This window comes from Myxocyprinus asiaticus, chromosome 20, assembly GCF_019703515.2.
Source record: "Myxocyprinus asiaticus isolate MX2 ecotype Aquarium Trade chromosome 20, UBuf_Myxa_2, whole genome shotgun sequence".
Taxonomy (NCBI): Eukaryota; Metazoa; Chordata; class Actinopteri; order Cypriniformes; family Catostomidae; genus Myxocyprinus; species Myxocyprinus asiaticus.
The window spans coordinates 22,017,997-22,044,220 of record NC_059363.1 but is presented as its reverse complement, the minus strand read 5'-3'; the positions used below and the strand labels follow the sequence as shown (position 1 = coordinate 22,044,220).

Here is a 26,224-nt window from a genome sequence, read left to right as displayed (position 1 = left end):
CGAAGAAATGCAAAATGCACTTTCATCCATGAAGAGGGATCTCAATTCTCAAGGAGATCGCATATATGGCTTAGAAAATGCTACCTCGGAATGGACGACCACTCTTCACTCACTTGAGCCCACGGTGGCTTCTCTCCAGAAGGAGGTAGCTGCATTGCAAGCTAAATGCATCGACTTAGAGTGCCGTTCCTGTAGAAGCAACCTCCATTTGGTGGGCCTCCCAGAAGGCCTGGAAGGCCCACAACCAACGAAGTTTGTGGCTGAGGCTTTGACTGAAATATTCAACCTTTCTTAACCCCAACTTCTTGCTCGCGCCCATCGCACACTCGCTCCAAAGCTGGCAGAGGGTAACTGACTGCGAGCTTTTGTGATTTGTTTCCACCGTTATGATATGAAGCAGAATATTCTGTGAAAGGTGAGCCAAGGAAAACAGTTCAAATTCAAGGACAAAACTGTCCCGAATTTTTCTCCTGAGATCGCCAAGAAACGAGCCGCCTACCAGGAGGTGAAGCGAATGGTGAGGTCCATGCCTGATGTGAAATATGGACTGAAGGGACTCACCGGATTCAGAATCACAAAGAATGGCACTGAACACAAGTTTGATACTCCGAGAGAGGCAATGGGCTTCGTAAGACAGCACCTGCTACCTGCCTGAATGGAGACTGGGGTTTATCATCTTATTTTCACCCATTTTGGAGCAGCGGACAGTACCTCTGTGGAATTAGGTAAAACAGTCTGTGACCATACTTGCAACATGTATTAATCTAAATTAAAGTGGCCCTCTTATGTTTTTTGGGATTTTACCTTCCCTTTAGTGTGTAACATAGCTCTTTGTGCATGTAAAAGGTCTGCAAAGTTACAAAACACAAAATCAACGCAAAAGGGAGTTATTCTCTCCCACAGACAACACTGCTCAAGAACTACAAGAAACGGCTGGATTGTAGTCCAGCCATTTCTTCCGTAAAGTACTGTATGTAACACATTTGCATAATGCCCGCCTAAGGGCTACTTTGGCCCGCCCTCAAACAAACGTAGTTATAGCCGAGGCCTGGATGAGTTGGGTTAGTGTTGTCGTCACGTCGAGAAGATGCTGTTTTCTTCACTGTGAAAGCAAAACCTCTTTGTTTGGACTTCCAAAGGCAGACGAATTTATAGAATCAGTGGTTAAAATGTATTTTTACCACTATTCCTCAGCAGTACAACCACAACCAATGCAAGATTTTTAAGTCAGTTACCCTTGAAAGATGGTGCAGTTCCCACTTCGTTGGGACAATCTGGTGCTTCAGGATCACAACCTGTAAGTATGTTTGATTATTTGTGGATTTATCTGCTACTGAGAGTTAAAATGCAGAGTTTTGTGTTGTAGCTATGGTGTACACCCAGTGCACAGCTATAGGCCCCTGCTAACCTGCTAGCTAATGTTACTGTGTTGAAATAGTTTTGCTAATCAGCTGCGGGCCCATTTTTACCTACAACTGTGTAGAATTATGCAGATTGTTTGTTGTTTTTACTATCATGAATAGTGATCAAGTGTGGAGATGAATTTATTTTTACAAAGGTAATTTATGTCTGCAATCCACAGTAGTGCTTGGCTAACTTGCTATGTAATGTTATTGTTTTGGTAAGGGTTTACTATTCAGCTGTGGGCCGCTTTTACCTAAAACTGTGTAACAAAATGTTCGATCTCAAGAGTCTTTATATAATTACAAGCTGTAATGTTACGGCCGCTATCCATGGTAGTCCATGGCTAACTAGCTCACTAACTCTCTAATACACCCGGTAATGTCCAACTGGGAGTAAGCCTCTGTTCTCCGTTCATATCTCAGGCGAATAAAGTTCGGCTACACCCATTCCAGCAAAAGATGACTAATTTAGATGCACTATGTGTCTTTTACTTAAAGCTTTGTTAGGTTCACAATAATCAACAGTGTACTTGTAAGAAAGCTACTAAATTAAAACTTACCCACTGTGAAACATCCTGCTCAAATCGTGCTTGCGAAAGTGGTTCAGGTCGATCAGCTTGTTCTTCCAAACTTTCATTATTTCATTCATTATCGGACTCTGGATCAAACTGGTATGGCAAAAACTGACGCCATTGTTACTATAGTTACAATAGTGTTTACAGCTATTGAAACTCGGTTATGGAAAGGGGCGTTACATTTCCGACACACGCTCTACGCGGTTAACCAATCAGAGCAGACTGGGCTTTTCGGAAAGGGGGGCTTTAAAGAGACAGGAGGTAAATCAGAGTGTTTTGACCAGAGTATGAAGAGCAGGGAAAAGAAATGTTCAGTATGAGAAAAATAATGTGTTTTTTGAACATTAAAGCATGTAAACCTATTCTAGTAGACCCCCAAAATTAAATTATGAACCTGTAAATTAGCATAATATGGGTTCTTTAAGATATTTAATTTGGTTTAATTTAAGTTTGTGATTTGGTTTTCGGAGTTGCGTTCGAGGTAAGAACTACATTAACTCTCATGCACATTGTGATTTTTCCTCAGGGAAGGGTACACTTCAGTTGGGGGAGTGTTAGCTTAGTTTACAAGCGCAGGGAGGGTGGGGGGTATGGGAGTGGTGGGCAGGTTTGTGCTAAGTTCCTTGACAAGTGTTGTTGTTTATGTTGTTTTTTCGTTGTACTATGTATCTCAAGACCACAAGACCTGACTGTCCCCGTATAATTACCCCTGCCTATCTCCCCATTCTCCTGTCTATATCTTTAAATGATGGGTAGTAAGGTTAACAACAATTGTGTTGACTCTGTGAGATGTGTCAGCTGGAACTGCAAAGGCCTGAATAATCCAGTTAAACATAATAAAGTTTTGACTCATCTTAAAGACTAAAGTAAAACTTTGTGTTCCATCAAGAGACTCATCTTTGTTCATCTGATTATTTCAGATTGAAAAAGGACTTGGTGGGGCAAGTCTATCACTCACATTTTCATTCTAAATCCTGGGGTTGTGGCATTTTGGTGCATAAATCCACCCATTCTGTGGTATCACTAGTTATTGCAGATCATAAGGGTAGATATGTTATCACAACAGGAACTCTGTATTCGACCTCCCTAATTCTTGCTAATGTCTATGCACCTAATTATGATGATGCAACTTTTATTTCCTCTTTTTTGTCAGGTATACCTAATCTTCACTCTCATTTATTAATCCAAGGTGGGGATTTTAACTGTGTGAAGAGCCCAGGGCTCAACAGATCCTCAAAAAAAGCTATAGCACTTTCAAAATGTGTGATGATCATTCAATCCTTCTTGCAGAAATATTATATTTGTGATGCTTTTCGTTTTCTGAATCCTTCTATTAGAAAATATTCTTTTTTTTCCCTCATGTACATCAGACCTATTCCCGAATTGATTATTTATTTTTAGATCACAAACAACTTCTTTCCCTTCAGGACTGCTCATATAAAATCATAGTAATTTTCGACCACGCTCCGGTTACTATAGAGCTTCAATTTCCAAAAAATGTCCCCATAGAGTCATCAGTGGCACCTCAATCCAGGTCTTTTAACAGATAAAGAATTTGTGAAATTTATTTTCTTCTAATATAACATCTTTTCTTGAACTTAATGTCACACCAGGCATGGCTAATTCTAATATTTCAGAAAGTTTTAAATGTTATCTATGTGGTTGAATAATTATAAAAATAGAGAGCAAAATAGGCTTCCTGACAAATTATCCTGCTCAATAGCAGTCATTGATAATCAATACTCACTAAGTCCTCCTAAACTCTATGAAGAACATCAAATTTTGAAAACAGAACATGACTTGGTATCGACTGATGAGGCTGATAATTTACTTCTACGTGCCCAACATGAGTACGGGGACAAAACTGATACAATATTAGCCCATCAAATTCGTAAATCTGTGATGTCCTGTTTGATACCTCAACTCAGATTATCCTCAGGAGCTACTTCTGTTGAGTAAAAGGGAATAAACTCTGAGTTTAAACAATACTATGTAAATCTATATACTTCCAAACTTTCTGAATATTTTTGGATAAAATAGATTTTCCTGTTATAGACAAAGCTTTTAGGGATTTATTAGATGAATACATACAAATTGAAGAAATACCTGAGGTGACTGCATCGTTGAAAACCGGTAAGGCTCCAGGTCCTGACGGTTTTCCGTCTGAATTCTATATGGTTTTTTCTAAATTATTTTGTCCACTACTGCTCTCAGTCTTTTCAGAGAACCTCCAAAATGCTCAGCTACCCCTAACTTTCTATCAAGCAACGATTTCACTACTCCTCAAGAAAGATAAAAACCCACTTAACTGCGGCACATATCATCCAATATCACTTTCAAACTGTGACTATAAAGTATTAGCTAAAATACTATCAATTCGGCTTGAAAAAATTCTAAATAAAATAATTTCACACGATCAAAAAAACCCTGTGGAGGCTTGCAGAACCTCTTATACTGCAAATAACAGGGGTTCTAGCCACATAGCCCAATTCCAAAACTTATGAATCATATTTTTTAAGGTTCTATTAAATCGTTTGACCAAGCCATCTGTTTGTAGATGGTACACGCTTGTCCGAATTGATTTAATACCTAATAATTCGTACAGCTCGCATAGTGTATGTGACAAAGTAGTGCCCTGATCAGTGAGGATTTCTTTAGGAATCCTCACTTAGGAGATTATTCTGAAGAGTGCCTCCGCAACACTACATGCTGAAATGTTGCAGAGAGGCACTGCTTATCGCATTGCATATTCCACCAGAAACAACACAAAGCGATGCCCACGTGCTGACCATTCTAATGGCCTGACGAGGTCCATGCCAACTCTGTCAAAGGGAACCTTGATCAATGGAAGAGGGCGCAATGGCGCTTTTGGAGTGGCTGGCGGATTCACCAGCTGACATTCGCAGCATGTCGCACACCACCAGCTAACATCCCCGCAAATGCCCGGCCGTTAGAAATGGGCCATGAGATGGCTTAGTGTTTTCCCCTGCTCCAAGTGACCTGCCATCGGACTATGATGAGCTGCCTAGAACAACATTTCCTGACGGCTCCTTGGTACCAACAACTAGGTTGTATCTTCTTTTGTCTGAGCATCCTGCATCACTCAATATACCCGATCCTTTATAATTGAGAAATACGGATATGTGAGTGTAATGTGCGGATGAAGGCGCTGACAATCAATTACTTTCACTTGGTCAAACGCGTGCTGAAGAGTCTCGTCTCGAGAGGAAAATCCCTAGCGGGAATTTGCGTAAGGGCTGGGGAAGCCGAGGCTAGTTCCAGAGAGGGAGGAGCTCGGACCAGAGGTGAGTTTAAAAGCCAATCAGTTCACTATTTTGCATATTGCAAAATTGTTTCTCTGATGTGTCCTCACCTCTGGCCGGCCACACTAACCTCATAGAACACCACATCGAGACAACCCCAATGGTAGTGGTACGTAGTTGTCCCTACTGCTTACCTGAACACAAGAAACAGGTGGTATGGGAAGAATTAAAGGCCATGCTCGATATGGGGTTAATAGAAGAATCCCACAGTGATTGGGCCAGCCCGGTGGTTCTGGTACCTAAGAGCGATGGCTCTGTCTGGTTCTGTGTGGATTATAGAAAAGTCAACGCGGTGTCGAAATTTTACACGTATCCAATGCCTCATATTGACCAACTGCTCGATCGGTTGGGCACAGCTTGCTTTTACTCGACACTGGACTTAACAAAGGGTTATTGGCAGATGTCCGATGTGCCGATGTCCAGTGAGAAAATGGCCTTCTCCACACCTTTTGGATTACACCAATTTGTGACCCTTCCTTTTGGTTTGCTTGTGGCCCCGGAACGTTTCAGCATCTTATGGACCGAGTCCTTAGACCGCATGCTGCATATGCTGCTGCTTATTTGGATGATATAATTATTTACAGTAATGATTGGCAATGGCACATGCAGCATCTGGAGGCCGTTCTGAGGTCGCTGCGACAAGCGGGGCTCACAGCAAACCCGAAGAAGTGGGTTTGCTCCCTTAAAAAAAGGGATGCATCATCCTGATGCAGAGCTGATGTAGACAGCTTCGCCTCCCCCGTCAGCACATTGCACACTTCACACCATCCCGCTGTATTACAGGACTCATCCACACACAACCCTTTTAACAATTCGGGAAAAGCCGGCAAATTAGTACCCAAAATTAGTGGATGGGTGAGGCCACAGCCTCAATGTTATGCTTTTGACTCCGAAACGGTCACTGCAGGATAATCGTAAATATCCCAGTGCACACACCTCACCTTTACCAGCTTATTTGTATTCAATGCCCTATTTGAACCAAGCCTTGATGAATAGAGGTTTGGTTACAACCTGAATCCATCAAGGCTTGGTATGTACATCAATGACATGCCCGACGTTGCTGGGCTCCTCAGCCAGCACCCACCACTGTCAGGCGTCACGGAACTGTTGAGCGAAGGCAAATGGGCAGCCGACTTTGCTCAGCATCAGGGATTGGAACTGCTGGCAGAACTCCTCTGGACTGCAGCCGACCAGCTGCAGGATGGCTTTCTTCAGTTCAGGGTACCTCAGGAGGTTGTCGACCAGGAGCTGTTGGGCCGCGAGTTGGGTCTCCCCGGTCAGCAGCGGTAAGAGGTGGACTGCCCATTGCGCCCGCAGCCATTTCAGAGCTTGGGCCGTGTGCTCAAAGAGCTTTAGAAAGGCCTCTGGATCATCTTGCACCCCCATCATCGCGAGCAACACATGGGGGTTTGTTGCTGCTGGGGTCGCGCCGTGCACACCCTCCTAAGGCACCAAGGTCCGCAATGCCTGTCGGTCCTCCTCTTGGCCTCAAAAGAGTGCCTCGAAGAGCTGTTGCTGCTCCGCCCGCAGATCCATGAGGGCCTGGTGTTGAGCCTGGTGGACGAGGGTTCAGAAGACTTCCTCCAGCGGCGAAGATGACTCCATAGCAGCATACCTTCCTCCTTATTTCCGGGTTTCGGCACCAGTGTAACAAAGGTTCGTATTTGGATCAAAGAAGGAAGCAGGAGCTGAGTAAACAATCCAACGTAAGTCTCTTTATTGAAACACTTTTCAGTGTAAAACAAAAGGTCTGCTTTGCAGCATGACATAAATGCACACACATAAACACTGCTATGTGTGTCTCCTCTCTCTGCAGACTGGGCCATCTTTTATCTCCCCCGAATCTCACTGTGCACATAGAAACAGTAAATTAGTAACAATTCTTCTCAGGTGGATGTCCTTACCACTTTCTCTCTCCCCAGGTGGGCGCTCAATCACGCCTCCACAGGTCATAAATTTATTTATTGAATAAAAATTCTCTATGCAGCTCCCAAAGCATCTGTATGCACAAATAACATTGATTCGGGTTATTTTTCACTTTGTTGGGGAACAAGGCAGGGATGTCTCCTCTCCCTATTGTTGTTCGCAATCGCTGTTGAGCCTTTGGCCATAGCATTGCGTGCCGACCTGGGGGTGCAGGATATTTCCCATGCTGGCCTGGAGCAGAAGGTGTCTTTATATGCCGACGATCTTATTCTGTTTTAATCTAATCCCCTTGTTTCAATTCCTTGAGCATTTTCAATTTAAGACTCATTTAGTATCTTTTCAGGATACAAGCTGGACCTCTCAAAGAGTGAATTATTTCCAGTAAATTCGGCTGCATTGAAAATTTCATATTCAGATTTCCAATTCAATGTTGTTAACAGTCAATTTAGATACTCAGGTGTTCAAGTGACCTGTAAATATGCTTATTTATTTAAAGCAAATATTAGCTCTTTATTCAATCGTGTGGAATCTCTGTTTATATTGTGGAAACCCCTTCCTCTTTCTTTGATAGGGAGGGTAAATGTAGTTAAAATGAACATTCTTCCCAAATATTTATATTTATTTCAATGTTTACCCATATTCATCCCTAAATCATTTTTTACTGATTTGGAAAAAAGCGTTTCATCTTTTATTTGGAACAACAAGCCCAGATGAATACATCCAAGACATCTTATGAAGCCCAAGGAAGTGGGGGGTCTGGTTTTTCCAAACTTTCAAACTTATTATTGGGCAGCCAACTTTAGAAACTTATTGTACTGGGCACAATATGAACTGCAGCAGTGTAAACCTTTCTGGGTACAAATGGAGGCTATTTCTTGTTCCCCAGCTACACTGACATCTTTTCTCTGCTCCTCTATCCCACCCACTAGAAATGTTTCAATTAAGAACCCCATTGTTAAACATTCTTTGAGGATTTGGTCTCAGTTCTGCAGAGCACTAGGGCTCAAGGGTCTTTCTCCAGCCTCACCTATCTGGGGCAATGCATCTTTCTCACCATCTCTTTTTGATGCAGTGTTTAATATTTGGAAAGCACAAGGATTAGTTACAATTAATCAGCTGTTTATAGATGATAACTTTGCTTCGTTTGAACAACTTAAAGAAAAATGTAATTTGACCAACTCCTTCTATACCACCTAACAATATTCTAGAGTGCATTTTAGATCAGCACAAATATATAAGGGGTGCTATTTCTAGAATTTACAATATAATAAATAAGAAACAAGCCCCTTCCAATAAGGCTCTAAAATCTCTTTGGGAGAAGGACCTGAAGATGACATTAGAAGATGCAACCTGGGATGTTGTCATGAAAAGAATACATACTTCTTCATTTAATTCTAGGCACAACCTTATTCAGATTAAGGCAGTACACCGTATTCACTGGTCAAGAGCACAACTTATTGTGTATTAATACAAAATATTTCCTGATCTGGACCCCACCTGTCCACATTGTATTGTTGAGACAGCCTCCTTGCTCTATTCTTTTTGGTCTTTTTTTAAACAGTTTGGGTTTTGGGGGAACATTTTCTGCTGTTTCTCAGAATTTTTTTACTACAGCAATAGACCCCCATCCCTTGACAGCTCTATTTGGCATTCTTCCAGAAAATATTAAATTAACAGCATTGGAAGTTGATAGTATAGCACTTTTCACACTATTGGCCAGGCAACTTATAGATTGGAAGTTAACATCCCCACCTTCATATCGCCAATGGGTTTTGAACCTACTATTTGCCCTCAAATTTGAAAAAATTGCATTTTTAATTCGGAAGAAACCCAAACTTTTTACTAAGTCATGGGGCCCTTTCTTACGTTACTTTAAGGAGACAGGCACTGGCTAAAATATGTTCTTTCTTGTTTTATTTATTTTATATATGTTTAAGTATGTATGTGAGTATATGTATATATCGATACATTTACCAGTATTTAATACATGGCTTTATATACTATATGTATGTATGTAAATATATGTATGTATACAAGGCTGTAAGAAGATCCATCCAATGCTAATGTCAACTGTAGAATTTGTTATTTTATCATTATATTGTGAAGTTTTGCCTTGAGATATTCAAGTGTATTTTTCTAATTTACAACAATAAAAAAAGGTAATGAAAATGGAGTGGGGGGTACTTAAGTGTCCTGAAAATAATGTCAGAATGCAAAAAATCTTAAATGAGTAAGTAGGCTTCATTATCTTTATACAAAATACAATTTCATTTTATTTTATTAACGATTTGGGGTTAAATATGACCAGGACATCTTGGCAGGTTCATTAGAATCACTCACTAAACATGATCAAATAGCAAAGCCTCAAGGTCTTGGCTCTCACCTCTGACGACAATGTTGGTGGACTTCTTTGCAGGATTGCCCACATTGTTACTAGCTACGCAGCTGTAAACACCAGCTTCCTCAGTAGTGATGGCAGGTATAGTGAGGGTTCCACCATTAAGCACACTCTTCTTTGGTAGCTCTTCGGTGTTCCGCACCCAAGTCAGGGTTGGGTTGGGCTCTCCTCCAGAAATAATGCAGACCAGGGTCACTGTTTGCCCAGGGTTGGCCACAATAGGGTCTTCCACAAGCAGCTTAATAGTTGGGGAAGCTGGGAGAAAAAAATTAGGGTTAATCCAAAGTTGTGAAATTTCAGACTTTTTCCACATATGACCCTAATTATCCTCTTATATCTAACAGAGTAATCAATCAGAGCAAACGGTGAAGGCTTCCGTCAAATAATCTAACATAAAGTGATATACAGTACTGTAAGGATTTGAAGGTATGGAGTGTAACATAAAACAATACAAGCATTTATATATGGCAACAATCAATGTAGGTTGAAGCTGTGCATTAGAACTTGGGAGCACTAATTCTAAAAGATTCATGATAAATTGATATTTGTCCTGTTGATGTATTTCCCATTAAAATAGAAGGTTTGGATGTAACATGCTGAATGCCACCTCCTTTTTATTTGTTATACAGGTGCATCTCAATAAATTAGAATGTCGTGGAAAAGTCCATTTATTTCAGTAATTCAACTCAAATTGTGAAACTCGTGTATTAAATAAATTCAATGCACACAGACTGAAGTAGTTTAAGTCTTTGGTTCTTTTAATTGTGATGATTTTGGCTCACATTTAACAAAAACCCACCAATTCACTATCTCAAAAAATTATAATACATCATAAGACCAATAAAAAAAACATTTTTTAGTGAATTGTTAGCCTTCTGGAAAGTATGTTCATTTACTGTATATGTACTCAATACTTGGTAGGGGCTCCTTTTGCTTTAATTACTGCCTCAATTCGGCGTGGCATGGAGGTGATCAGTTTGTGGCACTGCTGAGGTGGTATGGAAGCCCAGGTTTCTTTGACAGTGGCCTTCAGCTCATCTGCATTTTTTGGTCTCTTGATTCTCATTTTCCTCTTGACAATACCCCATAGATTCTCTATGGGGTTCAGGTCTGGTGAGTTTGCTGGCCAGTCAAGCACACCAACACCATGGTCATTTAACCAACTTTTGGTGCTTTTGGCAGTGTGGGCAGGTGCCAAATCCTGCTGGAAAATGAAATCAGCATCTTTAAAAAGCTGGTCAGCAGAAGGAAGCATGAAGTGCTCCAAAATTTCTTGGTAAACGGGTGCAGTGACTTTGGTTTTCAAAAAACACAATGGACCAACACCAGCAGATGACATTGCACCCCAAATCATCACAGACTGTGGAAACTTAACACTGGACTTCAAGCAACTTGGGCTATGAGCTTCTCCACCCTTCCTCCAGACTCTAGGACCTTGGTTTCCAAATGAAATACAAAACTTGCTCTCATCTGAAAAGAAGACTTTGGAACACTGGGCAACAGTCCAGTTCTTCTTCTCCTTAGCCCAGATAAGACGCCTCTGACGTTGTCTGTGGTTCAGGAGTGGCTTAACAAGAGGAATACGACAACTGTAGCCAAATTCCTTGACATGTCTGTGTGTGGTGGCTCTTGATGCCTTGACCCCAGCCTCAGTCCATTCCTTGTGAAGTTCACCCAAATTCTTGAATCAATTTTGCTTGACAATCATAAGGCTGCGGTTCTCTCGGTTGGTTATGCATCTTTTTCTTCCACACTTTTTCCTTCCACTCAACTTTCTGTTAACATGCTTGGACACAGCACTCTGTGAAGAGCCAGCTTCTTTGGCAATGAATGTTTTTGGCTTACCCTCCTTGTGAAGGGTGTCAATGATTGTCTTCTGAACAACTGTCAGATCAGCAGTCTTCCCCATGATTGTGTAGCCTAGTGAACCAAACTGAGAGACCATTTTGAAGGCTCAGGAAACCTTTGCAGGTGTTTTGAGTTGATTAACTGATTGGCATGTCACCATATTCTAATTTTTTGAGATAGTGAATTGGTGGGTTTTTGTTAAATGTGAGCCAAAATCATCACAATTAAAAGAACCAAAGACTTAAACTACTTCAGTCTGTGTGCATTAAATTTATTTAATACACGAGTTTCACAATTTGAGTTGAATTACTGAAATAAATGAACTTTTCCACGACATTCTAATTTATTGAGATGCACCTGTATATATATATATATATATATATATAAATAGCCAAGAGACATTAGATTACAGTCATGAACCACGATTTGCTACTTGCTAGTCAGCTGCAGGCTGCGTTAGTGGAAGGGGCGTCCTCATTTTCGAAAGCATTTGGTTGGACACAAATCTGTGTAGCGCAACATGAGTCATCAATATATTTGCTCCAATTTCCCAGAAGAGAAAGACTGTACATTTTAAAAGTGTACATTTCATCAACTTTTAGGAGTACACTAGCATATAAATGACATTAAAGCTAATACACATGCAAAAACCAAGGCTAAAATGTTAGCCTCAGTCACCATTCACTTTCTTTGTATGGAAAAAATAGGCAAAGAAAGTGAACGGTGACTAAGGCTAACAATTTGCTTAACATCTTGTTTTGTATTCCATGCAAGAATGAAAGTCATAGTCAAGTTTGGAGCATTATGAGGGTAAGTAAATTATGCCAATGTTTTTATTTTGGGTAATTTATTTTATTTGTAAGTGTTTCCTGCACACGGTCATATACTTACTTAACACTTCACAGTCAATGAGTAATAGCTAAAAGGTTTTAAAGGAAATACCTGTATATAACAAATATGGCAGCCTTCTGGTGAGTGATTATAGCAAGACTCTACAAACTTATTTCGCCATGTTCCATCACCCCCTGGTGACAGTCACCCTGGGTCATTACACTAGTGCAGGGGTCGGGAACCTATGGTTAAATATCAAGTGGCTCGCAAGGTGTCTCACCATTTACCAACACATGATCGTTTAAAACTTTCTAGATATAATTTTCCTGCAGAAAGTGTGGGTGTGACTGCAAAGCTTTAAGTCATAGACACTGTTTTGATTTCCTTTCTCCCGAATTTTTTGTTCAGCTTACTCCTGGTGAACAAGGTTTGAAATTAACACCCGCCAAATGCAGATTTTTCATGCACAGTGGCAGATCATTTTGCTGATGTACCAGCCACTGTGGAGGGCAACCTGTAAGACATCTGGGAGTGATATATTGTATGACAAGAAATTAGACACAAAGACGCGCGTTTGACGAAACGTCATATTTTGAAGAACAGACGAAAAAAGCCACCGATATTTGTCTGATTTGATATGTGTGTGCAATGAGCTCCGCTGTTCACGAGTGCAATGAAAGCGCATCTCCAAGACACACACATACATAGAGTTCTGGGCCTCGTTTGCCAATAACTATTGATCTTAGCGGTTAAGAGCATTTAATACAAGTGATTTTACGAATGTTCGTTATTTTTGTATGTGCGCCTAGGGTGTGAAATAGCACCCGCCACCCTCCAAATGCGATGAGGCTCAATCCAGTTCGAGAGCTCCTTGCAGGTATTTCATACATGAGTAATTTTGCTCATCTACCCGCAACAGGCAGGTGACCTGTAAGACATTTTGGAGTGACACATGACAAGAAATGCAGTTAGTCACAAAGACACACGCTTGAAGAAACTTTATTATATTTTTATTATATAAAAACAGACAAAAGAAAAGCCATCATTGCTCATGTCTGATTCGCTGTTTGTTCTGAGGAGTGCAGCGGGACCCTGTCTCATGGAACACAAAAGAGTTATCACTCCTTATTCTCTGTTTCACTCGCCTGAAAATTTTTTGTAAGAATAATGTCGTCTATGAGAATGCTGGAAATGATCTCCGATCATCTGTGAGTTTAGCTTTATTTCCATGGAGCAGTTCGCTCTTAAGCACTATGATATATATATATTAGAGGTCGACCGATAGTGGGTTTAGCCAATACTGGAGATTTTTTTTGTTTATTTTTTCCAATAATAGATAGTTAAAAAACGCAACTATCAGCCCCAATAAATCGGTAAATCCGATATATCGGATGACCTCTAATATATATATATATATATATATATATATATATATATATATATATATATATATATATATATATATATATATATATATATATATATATAACATACAGTATATACATGCATATACTGTATATAAACAGTGTTCTTTTTATTTGAGCATCCCCGAGCAGCCTGACAACTGATGGTGTTTTCTGACCAATGGTAGACAGGGAAAGTGTTCAGGAAACCCACTTGAAAACAAAAATTATTTCAGCATTTCCGTACAAAATTACTCAAATCACTTTTAATTCAGAGGCTTTTAAAACATTTTACCTTTCTAAAATCATTGGCATGTCCAGCACTATGGTGAACATGCCAGTGAGGAAATAATAAGATGAGGAAATCTGTCAGTAAGGATGATCAGTGAGTGAAATCCCATATTGGTTGTTTCCCATATATTTATTTGTATTAAAGAAACAAAAACGGTAGTGATTAAATCATAAAATAATATAAGACACCTTGAACCTAAAATTGAGTTCTATTACATTTTCTTTAGGCAGCATAAAATATATTACCAAAACGCAATAAAAACACATTTGATAAGAGCACACATTTGGCAGCATTTTTTTGGGAAGACATGGGAATTTATTAGGATTATTTATTAGGATTATTGTTATTATTATCTTTACATTTATAATTGTCTTTAGTTTTTAATTTGTAGGCTAATAGTAATTTTTCACCTGTTGTCGCATACTGGTACTTGTGGTAAATGTCTGGATTCGGGGAGGTGGATATATATAAGATTTTTTGATCACTTCGTTATTTTAATTGCTTTTTCAATTTGTTTAAAGTGCATTTTGAATTTAGAAATTTATTTTAAGTTTTTCGTGCTTCAATAAATTAATTACATTTAAAAAAAAAAAGCATAATCAATAAAGCAAAAATATTCACTGACCCTCGGCAGGTGGGTTGACGATATAATCGGATATTGCGATATTTTTTAAGCCGATTATCTTTCAAATATTTTTTTACATATCGCCCAACCCGAAAGGGAAGTGAACTTTTTCATGAACAATTGTAAAATGAAGTAATTTTATGGAGACCCGCACAAACACATGTACTCAATTAATTAAAACATGTTACCTATTAATTGTTGCATATTTGTTTTCTTTTTGTGTTTTTGAGTAGTCTATGGGCATAATAAACATTTTGTTTTATTGAAAAACTTTTTTTGAAAATAGTAAATTATTCGTTTATGCTATGGCTCTTTCGAAAAAATGCATCAACCAAAAATTAAAACATTGGCTCCTCAGAGGGGCCTGGGTAGCTCAGCAAGTATTGATGCTGACTACCACCCCTGAAGTCGCAAATTCGAATCTAGGGCGTGCTGAGTGACTCCAGCCTGGTCTCCTAAGCAACCAAATTGGCCGGTTGCTAGGGAGGGTAGAGTCACATGGGGTAACCTCCTCATGGTCACTATAATGTGTGGTTCTCGCTCTCGGTGGGGTGCGTGGTGAGTTGTGCATAGATGCCGTGGAGAATAGCGTGGGCCTCCACATGCACTACGTCTCCGCGGTAAAACACTCAACAAGCCACGTGATAAGATGCGCGAATTGACGGTCTCAGACGTGGAGGCAACTGAGATTCGTCCTCCACTACCCGGACTGAGGCAAGTCATTACGCCACCACGAGGACTCAGAGCACATTGGGAATTGGGCATTCCAAATTGGGGAGAAAAGGGGAGAAAAAAATTGGCTCCTCAGTGAAAAAAGGTTCCCGACCCCTGCACTAGTGCATTTACACCAAGAAAAGTGGCAAACCATTTCTCATCTCATCTTCCAGATGAGGATGCTTTACTTAGCCTTATAATGCACTAGGTGACCACATCCAATCTACCGACATGTGGCACATACAGTCAAGGCCTCCCCCTAGCTCCTCCTCCCATAAGAGCACAGGCATGCTGTGTTGTAAGGGCCTTCAAGTTGGCAAAGCAATCAGTCAAGCCACAGGATTTTGCCTTGATTATCATCATCAGCCAATGTGCTGAGAGACAGAAAAAAAGTGATAGAGAAGGATAGCGCAAGAAAAACAGAAAGGGGGAGTGGGAGAAGAAGATAGAGAAACAGAGATGGCCAGAGGGAAAGGTCTGCCGAGTCTGTTCATTCTCTAATGGATTCTGTAAAGGTCAGGTCTTCACCGCAGTAGCATGTGAAGCCCACTGAGACAGATAAGGAGCACAAGGAGCTGCAGGGCCATTTCCTTAAGAATAAGGTTTTGCCTGGACCGAATTAACTGCAAGGCCAGTTGGTGAAAACATCAGCCTCGGGCCGTTTCTCCAGCCATCAACAGAGCAAGGAAGAGCAAAGTTGCAAAAGGCTTCTAAATGTAACAGGCATAACATACTAAATAACACATGCAGCACTCATAGCATGTTGATTATCAGACCACACAGCACTTGTAGTGACAAGAGCTTCAGGGCAATTCCATTTGAGAGTTTTTGTTGTGGTGCTGGACACATGTTCTTTCTAACTTGTTGGATGGCTCAAAAACAGCCAAAGGAGTATAAAATAATAGGCAATACCATAGACCAGGCTATGATATTAGTCTTACCTGTTTTGTTGGTGAGCCGGAATAGCACATTCTTGTCAGGGATGCCACAGACGTTACGGACAGAGGCAGTGCATGTGTAGTTAGCGTAGTCCTGAGGACGCAGGTTCTTTAACTTGAGAATCTTGGTCTCCCCCTGCAACCCAAGACCGAGGAATTGCATTCAGCTATGGTTTAACCTTTCAAGTCAAGTATCACCTTTGATCTAATCTGACCATCCAAGTATCAATTAGTCACACCAGTTCTCATATTTTTTCAGCATCAGCAAATTGTGAGTAACATGCACATTATGGCATATTTTGATCAATATTAATATTCCTGTAGGGAATTTAAAAAGAAAAAAGGGAATACATATGTACAGGTGCATCTCAATAAATTAGAATGTCGTGGAAAAGTTCATTTATTTCAGTAATTCAACTCAAATTGTGAAACTCGTGTATTAAATAAATTCAATGCACACAGACTGAAGTAGTTTAAGTCTTTGGTTCTTTTAATTGTGATGATTTTGGCTCACATTTAACAAAAACCCACCAATTCACTATCTCAAAAAATTAGAATATGGTGACATGCCAATCAGCTAATCAACTCAAAACACCTGCAAAGGTTTCCTGAGCCTTCAAAATGGTCTCTCAGTTTGGTTCACTAGGCTACACAATCATGGGGAAGACTGCTGATCTGACAGTTGTCCAGAAGACAATCATTGACACCCTTCACAAGGAGGGTAAGCCACAAACATTCATTGCCAAAGAAGCTGGCTGTTCACAGAGTGCTGTATCCAAGCATGTTAACAGAAAGTTGAGTGGAAGGAAAAAGTGTGGAAGAAAAAGGTGCACAACCAACCGAGAGAACGGCAGCCTTATGAGGATTGTCAAGCAAAATCGATTCAAAAATTTGGGTGAACTTAAGGCATCAAGAGCCACCACACACAGACGTGTCAAGGAATTTGGCTACAGTTGTCGTATTCCTCTTGTTAAGCCACTACTGAACCACAGACAACGTCAGAGGCATCTTACCTGAGCTAAGGAGAAGAAGAACTGGACTGTTGCCCAGTGTTCCAAAGTCTTCTTTTCAGATGAGAGCAAGTTTTGTATTTCATTTGGAAACCAAGGTCCTAGAGTCTGGAGGAAGGGTGGAGAAGCTCATAGCCCAAGTTGCTTGAAGTCCAGTGTTAAGTTTCCACAGTCTGTGATGATTTGGGGTGCAATGTCATCTGCTGGTGTTGATCCACTGTGTTTTTTGAAAACCAAAGTCACTGCACCCGTTTACCAAGAACTTTTGGAGCACTTCATGCTTCCTTCTGCTGACCAGCTTTTTAAATATGCTGATTTCATTTTCCAGCAGGATTTGGCACCTGCCCACACTGCCAAAAGCACCAAAAGTTGGTTAAATGACCATGGTGTTGGTGTGCCTGACTGGCCAGCAAACTCACCAGACCTGGTATTGTCAAGAGGAAAATGAGAAACAAGAGACCAAAAAATGCAGATGAGCTGAAGGCCACTGTCAAAGAAACCTGGGCTTCCATACCACCTCAGCAGTGCCACAAACTGATCACCTCCATGCCACGCCGAATTGAGGCAGTAATTAAAGCAAAAAGGAGCCCCTACCAAGTATTGAGTACATATACAGTAAATGAACATACTTTCCAGAAGGCCAACAATTCACTAAAAATGTGTTTTTTTTATTGGTCTTATGATGTATTCTAATTTTTTGAGATAGTGAATTGGTGGGTTTTTGTTAAATGTGAGCCAAATCATCACAATTAAAAGAACCAAAGACTTAAACTACTTCAGTCTGTGTGCATTGAATTTATTTAATACACGAGTTTCACAATTTGAATTACTGAAATAAATGAACTTTTCCACGACATTCTAATTTATTGAGATGCACCTGTATATATATATATATATACACATATATATATATATATACACACACACAGACACACACATACATTCATACACACATACGTAGTGCAAATCTAAATACAAACCGGTTATATACAGTGCAAGGGAATGTAATGGCAGAAGTGTTGGATAATATAAAAAGACTAAGCTGTGTATTGCACATTAATTATTGCTCAAAGGGGCAGTTTAACTGTTCATGGGAAGGATAGCCTGAGGGAAAATACTGTTCCTGTGCCTGACGGTTCTGGTGCTCAGAGCTCTGAAGCGTCGGCCAGAAGGCAACAGTTCAAAATGGTAGTGGGCAGGATGAGTGGGGTTCAGAGTGATTTTTCCAGCCTTTTTCCTCATTCTGGAAGTGTATAGTTCTTGAATAATCCTCTCAGCAGTCCGAACTGTCCTTTGTTGTCTTCTGATATCCGATTTTGTAGCTGAACCAAACCAGACAGATATTGAAGTGCAGAGGACAGACTCAATGACTGCTGAGTAAAACTGTATCAGCAGCGCCTGTGGCAGGTTGAACTTCTTCAACTGGTGAAGGAAGTAAAACCTCTGCTGGGCCTTTTTCACATTGGCATCAATGTGGGTCTCCCACTTCAGGTCCTGTGAGATGGTAGTGCCCAGGAACCTGAATGACTCCACTGCTACCACAGTGCTGTTTAGAATGGTGAGTGGGGACAGTGTTGGGGTGTTCCTCCTAAAGTCCACAATCATCTCCACCGTTTTGAGCATGTTCAGCTCAAGGTTGTTTTGACTGCACCAGACAGCCAGCTGTTTGGGGAAAATACTTCCAGAGCAAAGATGTCGGAAAAAATGGGCAGGTGCTGTTGCGCACTATTCAAACATATATATGCTGAATATATTTTGGAATTTGGGGAAATGTACTCTACCCTTAAACATCTCCCATCTGTCTAAAACTGCCTGCATCTTCTGTGTCAGACTGGTAACATTATCAATATCATACTCAAAACACAGCTTACCTTCAGAAAATCAAGCTAGATGCTGTTCACTGACTTTTAGAAAGTAATTTTATTTCACTTTGTTGCTGTTCACTTCAGTCTTTTTTTGTGCGCAGACTAAAATTGTAATGTGCAAACTCAATGCATTCACATCAGTGCACAGATTCACAATACTTTTTTGCACCCCACTTGAATGTGAGCTATGCATTAGAGTCTTGAACACATGAAAGACATTCTAATATTGTAAACAGATCAGAAATTAGCAAACATTGAAATTTTTGTTTATTTAAATAAAATGTATATATGTATGTATATATATATATATATATATATATATATATATATATATATATATATATATATATATATATAAAATATGTATTTATTTTTTATTTTTTTTAGAAATATAAATTTCCAATGTTGTGTTGTGTACCACTATTTGGAAACCCTTTATGCATTTTTGTATGTAAAGATGGAATTTGGTATGCCAGGACATGCTGAAAAATGAGTCATGCTAAAAACAAATAAAGAAACAAATAAAGATTAAAGGTCCAAATTCATTTTTAAAGCAACGTTTGCTATCAGTATGAAGCAGAAACTGAGCTTCTACATATATATATAACCTTCTGACCATTCCAACAAGCCACTCAGAAGGTAAAAAATAATAAAAAATACTTCAGCCATATCCACTTTCTTCAATCTGACTTTGATGAGCTCTTTGCTATTTGAAAGTCTTCTGCAAGTCATCCACTTGAAACACACTACATGGCCAAAAGGATGAACAGGAAAACCAACTTGGCATGAATTGGAATGCAGATTGTGAGCCAGGACACATTACCCAACATCATTGCCTGTTCTCACTGATGCTCTTGAAGTCTGAAGTCAAATTTTGAGTGAATGCAAATCCTGAACTATTATTGCAGCAAAAGGAGGACCAACTCCCATGCTCATAGTCTTGGAATGAAATGTTCAGCACATTATGGGTGTGGTATTCGGATGTCTACATTACATTTACATTTATGCATTTGGCAGATGCTTTTACCCAAAGCGACTTACAGTGCCCTTATTACAGGGACAATCCCCCTGGAGCAACCTGGAGTTAAGTGCCTTGCTCAAGGACACAATTGTGGTGGCTGTGGGAATTGAACCAACAACCTTTTGCTTATCAATTCAGTGCTTTAGTCCACTATGCCACCACCACTCTACATCAAGGGCATAGCCTGGAAATTAATTTTGGGTGGGCCTCAATAAAAATAGATGGGCAGCACCTTCAAACAGTTCTTTCACACTTTCAGAAATCAGAATTTATGCATTTTAAACTTTTAATATTTAAACTATACATAATATTTAAACTATTTAATGAATATACAGTATGCTGTATGTTTGAAGGCACAGAATGTCAGTAATATTCTGGGTGGGCCTGGGTCTAATTTAGGTGGAGCCTGGCCCACCTCGGCCCACAAATGGCTATGCCACTGGCCTACATTCTTTGACCATGTAGTGTAAATTGCTGATTTGGGACTGGAATCCCTATTAGCCACTGAACCTTTATGGAGCAGTCTTACATTATCTGAAGAGTTCTCATTTTACAATACAGTATTATTGCAACTGAAAGTGAGCCTCTTCTGTGGCTTACTTTGATCTATCTCATATCAAAGTAAAAAAATAAGTAACTAATGTTGGTAACATCTTCATATCAGGTCGATTTCTAGAAGAATAAGAGTTTATAATCTGTTACAACTCCATTGGTTATAAATAGTGGCACTGTTTGATTTCTGGTACCTTGAGTGCCAGAACCTGCTGAGGTTATTTATGGTGTTGATCCACTTGCTAACCTGAGACACTGACAGAAAGCTGCAGTGCATTAGTTTCTTATTCAGCAGGGCGTGAAAGATTAAAAAAATCTCCTTTAAGTGCACAGGCTAATATTGTGTGATTGATTCTCTGTGGGGAATAAATCAGAATCAGAATGAGCTTTATTGCCAAGTTTTCACACATACACAAGGAATTTGTTTTGGTGATAGGAGAAACAAGTGCACACAGAACATTACAGTGAGACACAGAATATAAAACAAGGTAAGAGTATAAATAGACATACAAATAATAGGACATACTGTGCACATGCAAGTGGTAATGTATGTGCAATGTAGGGGTATGTACAGTTATTGAATTAAATATGTGAATTTACATATGTACATGAGATATGTATTTACATTATTGCACTATGGGGGAGTCTTGAGGCAGTTTAATTGTTCATGAGGAAAATGGCCTGAGGGTAAAACTTTTCTTGTGCCTGGATATCCTAGCGCTCAGTGCTCTGTAGCGCCAGCCAGAGGGCAACAGTTCAAAGAAGGAATGGGCAAGGTGTGTGGGGTCCAGAGTGATTCTATCTGCATGTTTCCTCACTCTGGAGATGTATAGGTCTTAGAGGGTGGGCAGGGGGCACCAATAATCCTCTTAGCAGTCCTGACTGTCCGTTGTAGTTTCCTTCTGTCTGATTTGGTGGCTGAACCAAACCAGACAGTTATAGATGTACACAGGACAGACTCAGTGAAGGCTGAGTAGAACTGTGTCAGCAGCTCCTGTGGCAGGTTGAACTTCCTCAGCTGGTGAAGGAAGTACAACCTCTGCTGAGCCTTCTTCACAAAGAGTCTATGTAGATGTCCCACTTCAGGTCCTGAGAGATGGTAGAGCGAAATAATGTAGGTCCTGAAAAACCCTGTGTTTTATGACTAATTACCAGGATGGATCCGCTCTGGGCCAAATCGTGGTGCCATTTTTGATGTGGCAAAGCTGTGTTTTGAAAGAAGTTTTTTGCAAAACCATGAGATATAATGTGCTTCCTTCTGGACCTGAAAACATTTCTGATGTCAAACTGCTGCTCGCATACTTTCATACAAAAGCAATGAAGTTCATCTAAAGTTTTCAAGCAAGCCAGGCATTCATAATCAAGTTATCAGGTGTTACATGCACTGGAGAATCGATGTCAGAATTGACAGACACACAGTGTTGGCCATTTTTCTAACTTTACAAACAAATTAATATAATTATTTGTACTAGGACTGGGCGGTATGACAGTGTACACTATGCGATGGTAGAAATTTGTCAGTTGATTTTTCTGTACCATCTATTCCACAGTCTACATCAGAGGGCAGGACCACTTTACATAATTGCACATGAGAATTGTGAAGAAACATGGAGGAATGCGTAGAAATACATAGAGTGGGAAGTGTGCCCGACAATACAATATGAGGAAGAACTTGTAATTAAATGTTTTTTTTAGGCACAACATGAATTAAAGCTTAGTTGTATAAAGTTGATGAGCAATGTTGCAACTTGACACATTAATATAGAAAGTAAAACTCAACTTCAAACTCATTCAATCAGAACTGGATAAGAAAGTCAGAACTATACCATACGAGTCTTTTGTTGATTCAAGTGTTACATAATGTAAAGCAGCTGCCTTTGCACTGATGCCAGACTTGTCATTTATTTTCTAGAATTAATCTTATTTTTTGGTCTGTGTCCATCAAGTTGCAAAAAAAAATAAAAAAATAAAATAAAATATAATAATAATAATAATAATATTAATAATAATCAAATAAGTTAAAGTATCTTTATTTAATAGATAAACAATTTTTAAGAAGAATTTCCAGAAGAATTAACTGTATCATGATAAACATCCATACCATGACATAAAATTACTAATATCGGGATATAAGATTTTGGTCACACTGGCCACCCCTTACATTTGATGAAAATTATAAACATTCTTGGTGCAGTTACATGCATGAAGGGACCATCAATTGATAATAATCTTGTGTGTTCAGTAAGACTAAGCTATTGCCTTACCTGTGTGAAGAAAGGCTCGTAGATCTCCACACCCTTGTCAGAACCTTGGGATAGGAACTCCCTTCCTCGTCTCCAGCTGTACCGCACCGGGGGGTTCGAATTGGCAGCACACCGCAGGAACACTGTTCTCTCATAGTAGAACTGCTCCTTTGCCTCTCCTATACTCTGATGGACCGTCACAATGGGGTCATCTAAATCTGAAATGGAAATGGAGAGCTTGGTCACATTGCTTCGGCATTGCTCAAATTGTGATAAAGAACAGCCACCGAGACATTTGTGGTAATGGTGGCATTCAGAGATAGCCATCTGGCAATTGCTAGCTCTTTGATTATGCTGCAGCTTGTGTCTCCCTGGGCATGTTTACCCATAGCATGGATTCTGTTACATTTTCAAGAGTCTTTAATGTGTAAAGATGTAGTCAGAGTGAGTGGGTAAGTTATGTTTGGAAAGGACAGAAGTATGGATATGACTAAATGTATGTAGAAAATAGGTTGCAGGTCAACAAATACATCCATATTTAGGTTCATCTTAACATAAACTTCTGACACCCAGCAAAAAAAAAAAAAAGGTTTTACAATTTTGTTTTTTAAAATATCAATATAGTGTTTGGTGCATAAAAAACAATTGTAATGTCATACATTTCTATAGATGATAGAGAGAAATTTGTCATGGCCAAACTCCCAAAATGTACTACTGTGGCATGTGTGGGCAAAGAGAAATTTCAATAACAAAAGTCCTATACAAAAATGAATCGGTGGGTCAAAGGAGGATAATGAATTTTAAAGCCTGATCTATCAAATATAATAAAAAAATAAATAAAAAAAATCACATATTAATATATATATATATTATTTAGTTTTGTTTATATGTTCAAATAACAGTTTGCTTAATAAATAGAAATTTTTAACTTTTATTTATATGTCAGGCTTTGTAAGGTTAAGTTGAATATGCTGCAAAATGTAGAATTGTGGTTATTAAGGGTCATTCAGACTGAAAAAGCTACAGTTTGTGTATAGCACCTAATGAAACAGAATATAGGTGTCTCGTGACACTTTTAAATTGAAGTTCTTTTAATCTTACACAATGTCTCTCTTTTTTAAAATTGTTTTCCAATGTAAATATGTGCTAGATGGACTTCTTTGACCATTGTGCCACGTCTCGCTGTATTCGCAGCGTCTCACGCAGGACCACCACGTTTTGCAGATGCCGTGCCAATTTAAAAGTAGTTCAACTTTTAAAACATGTTTAGAGACACATGCGCTCTGTTCTTTTCGTTGTGCTGCCTCAAGCATTTTCTTTTTTTTTTTTGGTGTGAACAGCCCTTTATATTGTGATTTCCAAATGTAACTGTACTGTATATGGCATTGATGTTTAACAAGTCTTTGCTGATTATAATCAAGCGATATTTTCTTGTTCTTTCCCATGCTGCTCCTACATTTAAGCTTTGTTTGATTACTTAGTAAAAAACTACCCAATTTACTCACATCATTTACTCTCCTTTATGCCGTTTAAACTCATATGACTTTCTTTCTTCTGCCAAACACAAACAAATATTTTGTATTTGATATGATGTGTTTATCACCATACAAGTCAAGTCACAATTTTAAGTTCCAGAAGGACATAAAGACAGCATAAGGTAATCCATACGACTCGGTTTTGGGTGAAAACAGACCATAATGTAACTTTTTCATCTGTAGCGTCCTTGGTGTGATCTTGATTTGAAGCTCGATTACACTGCCTCACGCTTAATGCATGCGCAGCTCAAAGTAACTTTCTTTGTGTTTCGCAGAAGAAAGAAAATCATATGAGTTTGAGACAGCATAAGGGTGAGCACATGTTGAGAGAATGATAATTTTTAGGTGAACTGTTCCTTTAAAAAACAACTAAGTGAGGTGCAAAAACATACATGCATTAATAGCATCCATTATATTTCAAATAAAGTACCACTCTGGTGCCTGCATTTTGGCACTTCAGTTACAAGTATTTTTTAAAGAGCCACAAGTGAGTGCTCCAGTGAGAAGCCATGAGTTTTTTAAAGACTCCTCTCAAAGCTAAAAACTCACACCTTCCTCTGCTCAGTATAATTCTTTCTGCTAGCAAATTCTCCAGCCATCATTAAAAACATGCCTTTCAAAAGCTTACTTTCACCTGCCTCAAAAGATTAATCAACCTGCTCCATAAATATTTGATAGACAGCATTGTCAGGATTTCTATGATTTCCTGGGTGACAGGTGAAAATTTTAATACTGAACCACGAATGCTTTTGCATTATTAAAGGGACATTTCACCCAAAGAATGAAAATTCTGTCATTGTTTACTCACCCTCATGTTGTTCCAATCCTGAACAACTTTCATTCTTCCATGGAACCCAAAAGCAGATGTTAGGCAGAATATTCACTTCAGTCACTATTCACTTTCATCGTATGAAAAAAAAAAGATGCAATGAAAGTAAATTGTGACACAGGTGAACATTCTGCCTGACATTGTCTTCCATGGTCCATAGTAATGTTGCAAAATGTTGCAAATTTATTCACAATTCAAAGATGTTAATTTTAAAAGAAAAGACAGTTTCAGATCACTGCTTTTGAGGGAAATATAAACACAAATCAATGTTTTTTTTTTTTTTTATTGCTTCAAACTTTTGACTAGTGAGTGCTGCCACACATAAAGACAACAGCATCACTCCAAATTGAAGTACTCAGTTGTTTATTGGCTGTGTGTTGGCTGTTCTTTATCTATGACGTGTCTAGACTTTGCTCACTGCATCAGGAGTCGCGTGGCTCTGATCGATAAAAGCCAGTGCCCACCAGCGAATAGTCCACTGTGAAGCTGGAATAAAAATGACAAGCTGAGGCCTGTTCACTAATTCAAGGGTAATGACTTGCTCCTCATTGTCTCCCCACGGCAATGCTGCCTGCCATCGTCCATCGCTCCTCCTATTCATCTCTCTGTGCTCCCGTAAATCACTTTACAACATCAATGGCTCCTTCGTGTCTGCAGGGAATAGACGCAACACAACTCCTTTTCTGACAGCTCGCGATAGCTTTTGATGGTTTCGATAGCAGATGAATAAACCTTTGAAACTCTGAAAAATCTGGAGCAAACTTACTGAGGATGATGTCTCTTTGAAGCACAATTCTCATTTTCATTTCACCCCTTTCACTCATTCATTAAATTTCTAATAAAAGCATTTTGTCACCGATTCAAAGACATGCATTTGATTTCAATAAAGTTGA

The 26,224-nt window shown here is 39.3% G+C and overlaps 1 protein-coding gene across 1 annotated transcript in view; it reads right to left on the bottom strand.

Moving 5' to 3' along the window:
* LOC127411422 (MAM domain-containing glycosylphosphatidylinositol anchor protein 2-like) overlaps positions 1-26,224 on the bottom strand; it is a 231,381-nt gene that overhangs the window by 125,687 nt on the left and 79,470 nt on the right. The window contains exons 4-6 of the mRNA XM_051646973.1: positions 22,989-23,185; positions 16,280-16,412; positions 9,611-9,880 (exon numbers count right to left, since the gene is read on the bottom strand). Coding sequence (XP_051502933.1) covers positions 9,611-9,880; positions 16,280-16,412; positions 22,989-23,185 — 600 coding nt within the window. The remainder of the gene's footprint in view (positions 1-9,610; positions 9,881-16,279; positions 16,413-22,988; positions 23,186-26,224) is intronic.